The sequence below is a fragment of the Rhea americana genome, unplaced genomic scaffold (genome assembly GCF_003343005.1).
Source record: "Rhea americana isolate MKP2758 unplaced genomic scaffold, rheAme1 scaffold_227, whole genome shotgun sequence".
NCBI lineage: Eukaryota > Metazoa > Chordata > Aves > Rheiformes > Rheidae > Rhea > Rhea americana.
The window spans coordinates 1,392,545-1,399,966 of NW_028186343.1; the positions used below are offsets into that span (position 1 = coordinate 1,392,545).

Below are 7,422 nucleotides of genomic sequence, written 5' to 3' on the forward strand. Positions count from 1 at the left end.
AAAAAAAAAAAAAAAAAAAAAAAAAAAAAAAGAAAAGAAAAAAAATTATGGAGATTGACAGGGTGAAGGTTGATTCCTATGACACCTATGCTGTGAAGCCTGGGGCTGCCGAGTAGGAGGAAAGAAGAAAAATGCATCATGCTCTGACTGGAGAGGGGGCACATTCCTTGTATGCAAAATCTGTGCATATGATAGAGTGGGAGGGTCCTGCACTTACCATCCAAGCCCGGCTCTTAGAGGAGAAGATATGTGGGCATGCATAGGCATAAGGGGGGCATGTGACTGTAATGGAACAAGCTACATAAACTAGGAAGAGGTTGCCAAACTCAAAGAGAGTCTGGAAACAGATTAAAATGGGAATCTCTGTAATTACCCTACRGTATGTAGTACTTTTCCCTTATCTCATTTTAACTCATGGTAGGAGCCTGCCAATTTTAGCACTGTAAAATCCTTGTCTGCAGGTCAGGTGCTAGGTAATCTACTTATGCATTAATGCTGCATGCAGAGCTACTTGGTGCATTTTCCGATACTTGGCCCCACAATGTACAGATGGGGCATGCATGCACAGGGCAGCTAGGTACCTATGTAATCCTCTCTATTAAATTTACACTGGGAAAGAGCATTCAAGAAAACAGTGAAACTGAAACAGGGACTGCTGCTGGTTTGGGGCTCCAGAAATGGCCAGGAGGAGGTTTGGCTCCTCCATGAGTTTTTAACCTCTRCAGCAGCTGGAGATTGCCTGGCTCTGCACACAGGCTCCCTGTAGGCTAATTCAGCCTTGGGGTAATGTGTTCAGGCCCCTGAGGAGTGGGAAAGATGGTGTCCCTCTCCTGAGCAGGACCTCTGGTGTACAGGCTTAGGAGCTGTGACAACCTGTGAAACTATGTCTGGGGCCTCTTTTTTKCACAGTACTTCCCAGGGCAGCTGGGTGTACAGCTTTCCTCCACCTGGGGCTGCTGGAGGTACAATGGCCAGTGCTCATCTGCTCTTTGCAGAGGACTCTGTTGCAGTAAAAATTTTCCGTTCCCACAGCTGAACCAACAGGGTCATGAAAATCCATCCTGTAAAGCATCAATGGGTGTTATGAACTGTATGTCCTCGTAAGTCCTTGGACTGATGGAGGTGCTGTTGAAGGATAGCCAGAGACCAGGTGGGTTGCCCGCATGGCAATCCAGACTATTGTAGCAATCGTACAGGTCAGGGCCTGCCTCTGCTCTGTACRAGCTCTAAACTGGAACAGGACCCTGTCATATGAGGGAGGATCGGGGCTATAAGAGGAGCTGACCAGGCTCAGGTCTGACCGATTTCACCAAGATAGGCTGGAATCAGGTGTAACTTGGTGGATGTACCATGCACAGGAGAGATCAAGACCCATGCTGATGGGAAAATAGGAATAATATACCAATTCTGGGAAGAAGGTGGATTTCCAGCACTCTTGGTTGTGATACCTAAGCTGATCACTAATTCTTGGTGACTGAGGATTGCAGTGAACCTGCCTTTTTCTTCCTCTTGTTTCCATATCCAAGGGAGAGCAAGCATTTTCTTTCTCCTCTACTGCCAGCAGTATTGCTAGGSTAGAGGCTCAAAGAAAACAACTGTTCTTTTCTCAGAGGAAGAAAATACCCTGGCTGTGTCTAAAATAAAAGTGACCCCTCCTTCTCTCTTTCCCCACAATATCTGCTAAAATGTTTAAATAGAGAAGGAAAAAAAATACTAAGGATCACTGGTGTTCAGAAGGCAGCTTCTCCTGCCTTGGTCYTGAATACTCCTCAATAAAGAAGACGCATTTCTGAGCCCTCTGGTCTGCATCCAGGTCTTACCTCGGAAAAACCAAATATTGCCCAGAGGGTCCTCGAAGGTGGCATCCACAGAGCTTGGGATCCCTTGCCAGTGACGAGAGGCCARAGCTGGGTAGCCGGCCTGCAGTTTCCCAGCTCTCAATCGCCACACAAAGCGGGACTTGAAGAAGAACAGCTCCCCCCGGATGGTGGACACGGCATCGAAATCTGTGTTGCAGGCGTCAGGCTGCACAGACTGCCAAAGCACAACCTAGTCAGGCATCTGGACTCCCAGAAGCCCCCCTTGCCCGTCTGGGTTCAACTGACAGGACATCCCTGTGTCCAGACCTCTCCTCCCCAACTCTCTGATCACCCTAGCGCTGAGTCCATAGAAAGGCAGTGCATCCTGCCAGTGTCTCATCAGCAAAAGCCGCTGACACCCTCTGTTTCTGGCAGCAGTGGCTTTTCCTAAACTCTGTTTAAATCCAGCCTATTCCATGGTGACACTTTTGAAGGAAGAGATTGCAGGCATGACTAGGTGGAAGGAGGTTTAAACAGCAGGATCCCCATCCTCTGTGGTTTACAGCGCTCACTACAGGAGTAGTCTAGGAAAATGTCTCCATGGGTCTCTAAACCAAGTGTCCTGGTTTTAGCCAGGTTTTCATTGGACAGGTGCTGCCYGAAGATCCCCTCCCAGCACATCCCAGCTCTACTTAGCAGTATGATCTGGCCTGGGCATGGTCTGGCTGACTGGCAGAATGTATGGGATACCCAAGCTCAGTTCTGCCTGAGCTCAGCAGGCGTAAAACCACATGTAAGCTTGCTCCTAGTCTCATGATGAGGACAGTGCCATTAGCTTGGGAACAAGCCGAAGTGATCATGGTGTTAGAAGATGACAAAGGCAAGCTGCCCACTCACCTCCATGTTGGTGATCTCATTTGTTTCAAGATCTGACTGGGGTGGCTCTGCTGGCTGAGTTGGGGTTAGGTCAGGATCAAGTTTGGGTTTGCCGTAGAGATACTGGATACCTTGTTTATCATCCTCACTCAGGCTGAGTGGGTAGCGGAAAATGTAAAAAGGAGACATCAGCGACTTGGAGACAGTTGTGTGCTGCAGACCCAGGACATGGCCAAACTCGTGAGCAGCCACTTGGAGGAGGTCAGTGCCTAAAAAGGGAAGAGATGGGAGATGCTTTTACCTGCTTGCATGAGGTGGGCATCAGTGAAGGAACACTAAGATTAGTATTTGCTAATGACTTGCCACACAGACAGCAGAGGGAGCTCATTTATTGCTTGTGTGAGGACTTGTAGCAAGAAGGTGGCATTTAAAAATAAATCCATAAAATTTCCTCCAAAGTCAAGGCCTGGTGTTTCTTCACCAAACTCAAGCAGATGTATGGGAGATTGTATTTTAGGAATATATGACCTGAAAACATCTATAAATGAAGAGGGGGGAGAAGGGGATTTCAGTATGTAAAAATATGTCATTTGGCAAATGTTATTTAGCTTCCAGTGGATCCTTTTTGAAGCTGTTAAATTTTAGAGAAAGCTAGAAAAGAGGCATAATAAGCAGCAAAGCTTGTGAGCAGAGGCCAGAGGCTGTTTGTTGACAAGTTCCAGCGTATTCCTTCACTTGGCTTCAAYCAGAAATCCTTCAAGCTGCAGCCCAAGTGATGAGGAAGGCAGGAATGTGAGTCAGCTAATCTTGTCGCTCCAAGCAGGATATCCCTGCTGGCTCCAGGGAAGCAGGTCACTTCTCAGTATAGAGACTGGGGAGATGATGTTGGGAGGAACGCCTGGGAAGGGCCCAGAGGAAGGTGAGCCCCTGTTTTCCTCTGCTGGTTAACCTTACATCGAAGCAATGAATTTCCACGGCACTGAAACAATTAAATTGACCACATCTAGGTCATCTGAGAACGTGGGATTTCTACATCAGTGATTTATTACAAACTTTCAAGACACTTCTGTTTAACTTGGCAGGCTCCTCACTTGATGCTTTCCAGTGTTGGCAGATTCTCCGKGCGAGCTGAACAACAGCACGCCTGAAAGAGCTGTGCCCGGGAGGTAGTCAGTCCCCTTGGAGTCCTGTTTCATGCCTGCCTCTGGGGTGACCCGAAGGCACACCTTATACCTCCCTGTAGTTCTGCTCTTTCCTCTGTAAAATGGGGCTAAGGATTTCCCTGTCTCACTGAGTGCTGAGACAAGGATTAACATGTGTTTATGTTATAAAGCTCTTTTCAGCATACTAAATGGCAGTTAGCTGCAAAGAGCTTTTATTACATTTATTTGTGGAAGACATGGAAGCAGAGAAGAAGGCTGCAGAATAGAGCTGGATTCTGATGGGAACTGGCATGCATTTTAGCYGTTCCCAGTTTGCCTCCAACACTATCTTTGTGGGAGAACCTAAGAAATTCTTCAACAGCAAAGATAGCCCCAACAGCATGAAAGCTGGCAGAGCCTCCCCCTCCCTAAGTGGCAGAAATGCTTCTGCCAGCCTGTCAGAAAGGTCAGGTGCTTCATGATTCTTATTTTGAGTCAGCATGAGGGGGGCTGGAGATGTGACATTCCTGTGCCCCATGCAGAGGGTCTGTCTTGGCATAGAATTGGCACTGAAATGTAATTGGGGGGCCTATCTGAGCCTTGAATATTGGTATGGATGAAAAGTTTGAGAAACCCCAGAGGGGCAGGGGTTTCTCTCAGGCTTTGTGGTTGTTTCTTGTTCCCTGTAGATTAATGTGGAAGGAGGAGGAAGGATTAACCTGAGTGAATTTGGGTGGGTCTTGCAGAAGTGGATGCTTTGGGCACTGATCCAGGTGTTTCCAGGCAGTACTGCTGTATCTCATGGGATACTGTGACGCCAGGCCCTGAGTGCCCAAGCAGAAAGCTACCAGCCTGGATCTATTATTAGCAGGGGAAGGAGAGGGGAAAAAAAAGTAATTTTTGATTCAATGTGCTGTTGTTTACAGTCAGAGCATTCCCAGGCCACAGTGACAGAACTGAAGCCTGGGTGGTTTCCCTTTATGGACTTGTTCAAGGAGAAAAGACTTTACAGGCAGGCAGTGAACAGTGTGTGCAGRGACTGGGACTGAAGCCTGACTGCTATGCTGTTCTTGGAAGATGGTTGCATCATCTGGTGCCTGAGCCTCAGTTTTCCTTCATCTCTTCCCACTCTTATTTCTAATGGTTCCTGCCAGTGCTGGGTGCAATTTCTGTATGGCAGGTGTGTGGCTGAACAGAGGAGTGGTCTCTCCTGTTCCCCTTTTGCTCCCCTCCACATAGGCCCACCGGGAAATCACGGTTGTTGTACTGGACATGGGCTTTGCTGCAGCTGGAAGGTGATGAGGAAAGACTGAATACAAGTGGGTTTGCAAGCAGCGGGAGGGGCACGTACCACACAAAAATGACTGCTGCTTTTGAGTTTTACAGGGGCCCTGTTCACACCACAGTTAAATCATTTCTAAGTGCACTGATATCCATCCTAGAGTGTCCACAGCTCTCTCTGAAACAGTACCATACCCAGGTTGTTCCCAATAGTCCAGGTCTCATCATAGTCAAAATGGACGTCTCCCTCCCGATGGGTCTTGGGGAAGAATGCATGTGCCAGGATCCCTCCGGGACCATCAAAAGGCAGGTTATCTCCATGCCAGTACCTGGAGGGAAAACACATTGCATCTCAGACAATGTTGTACCTCAGATGAACAGCATCATACGGCCCGAGATGCRAGGCCACTGTGAGGGGACAGCAGCTCTCACTCCTGTTGCAAGATCATCCCAACAGTCAGGCCTGATTGCTTTGTGTTTTTCAGATTGCTACTCCTCTGGTTCTGCACTGGGGGACTGAGGAGGCAGAACTCAGTCACAGAAAGCCCTGGGGAGCTCTTATGTTTTTCTCATGGAGGTTTCTCTCCTCCCCAATTCAGCTTTCGGCACAAGGCTGACTGCAAGGCCTAAATAATTAAAGAAGTGACTGCCTGAGCCAAGATTAAGTCAGCATAGCGGAATGGCAGGGGGCTGTGGAGGGGCAGCCAGCAGAGAACACGGCCAAATTCTCAGGTCCTCACTCAAGCCAAGCCTGCTGCTGACTGATATCTCTCATGTGTTTCCTTACATGAGAGATGTGACCACTTCAGAGAGCTGAGGGAGGCACAAGCAACTACGCAGAATGCAAATCTCATTACTGCCTGGACAGTCTCCACTGCCTTTATTAGCTTTGTGCAAACAGCAGCAGAGGGAAGTTTTGCCTATTTTGCCGAAAGTGAATTTTAGGCTAGGAGCCAAGATTCATTTAACCAAGAAACTGTATTTGTCTTGGGGCAGACATTTAGCTCRTTCAGTCAAGGSACAGGATTGACAACCTGAAGATGGTAAGTCAGGACAAGACTTAAGAAAACAACTTTAGGGCAGAGAAATGTAAAYGTACCAGGAAAGTTAATGAAAAATTAGTAATGGTACTATGCACAGCTTGCAGGGAACTGGTGCAGTTTCACCAGGCAGCCCTGAACTGATGAAAACCCTAAGTCTGAAAGCGGAAACATGAGCCTCCATTTAAGTGCCTAAATCATATGCTGACAGTTGATTCTCCTCTTGTAAAAGCCTAGGGATCTTGTTTGCAGGGCTGCTGCTCTGCTGGGAAAGATGTCGCTGCCCACTGTGCTCACCTCGTGAAGTCGATGATGATGTCAGCCCGGCCCTCCTGCACCTCGGTGAAGGTCAGTGGGGTCACATCGCTCCACACTTTCAAAGCTTCCTCGATAGTCTGTCTCACTTTAGCTTTTATGAGTTGCCATGGGAACCTGATAATTCTGAAAGGCAACAGGCACTGGATGAAGATAGGCACTGCTGTCATGAAGACACTAGATGTAGGATCGKTAGCGTTAGGGTAGGCATTCTCTGTTAGCACTGAAACATCTCCAGCCCATAGAGGCGCTGCTCCRATACCCTCTTCCAAGCAACACGTGCAGCAGATAAATCGCGTCAGTTTTGAAACCCTCTTGCTGGTGGGCCCAGAGGTGAGTTCTTCAGATCAGTCCTCTGAACAGCCACTATTGGCCTGGCCTGATGCGAAGGTAACTGTGCCCACCTGCACTGCAGTTTTTGTCACTGCTGAGGAGACCCACAAAGCTGCCAAGGAAAGGTGGCTCCTCATATTAGCAGGTATTGTGATGCCGAGAACTGAATCCTCTCTGCTRTCTCCAAAAACAGTGGAGTCGCTCCCCAGCAGGAAGGAATCTGCAGCAAAATGTGCCGATCACCCTGCCTTTTGGTGGCTCTSATATTAACTTATAATTTCATCTAGTGGTCTCTTGAGGATGGAGCTGCGATCTCTGTTATGACCCAGCTAGATAGTGACTGTGAGAAATCAGTGCCCCTACTGTGACAGGGCTGTTACCTTCTTGTCATTGTGCAATTTTAAGCATTTTTCACTGGAAACCTTGTAATGGACATTTCTGGATAATTTTGCGGAAGATCTGTGCTTCTCTGAAGTGCTGCAGCGTTTCCCATGTCTGTCCCTTGTGAGTCCATGCCCACAGAGGTACATGGGAATGGTGTGATGTGATTTTTTTTCCTTCTAAAATTCTGCTGTAAGGGCTTTTTTTTTTTTTTTTTTTTTTTTTTTTTTTTTTTTTTTTTTTTTTTTTTTTTTT

General features: G+C 47.6%; 1 protein-coding gene across 1 annotated transcript in view; it reads right to left on the minus strand.

The window, feature by feature from the left end:
• The window catches only part of MMP11 (matrix metallopeptidase 11), a 13,979-nt gene that overhangs the window by 2,830 nt on the left and 3,727 nt on the right, over window positions 1–7,422 (minus strand). Inside the window, exons 3-6 of the mRNA XM_085305851.1 lie at window positions 6,436–6,579; window positions 5,294–5,427; window positions 2,697–2,944; window positions 1,821–2,034 (exon numbers count right to left, since the gene is read on the minus strand). Coding sequence (XP_085161977.1) covers window positions 1,821–2,034; window positions 2,697–2,944; window positions 5,294–5,427; window positions 6,436–6,579 — 740 coding nt within the window. The remainder of the gene's footprint in view (window positions 1–1,820; window positions 2,035–2,696; window positions 2,945–5,293; window positions 5,428–6,435; window positions 6,580–7,422) is intronic.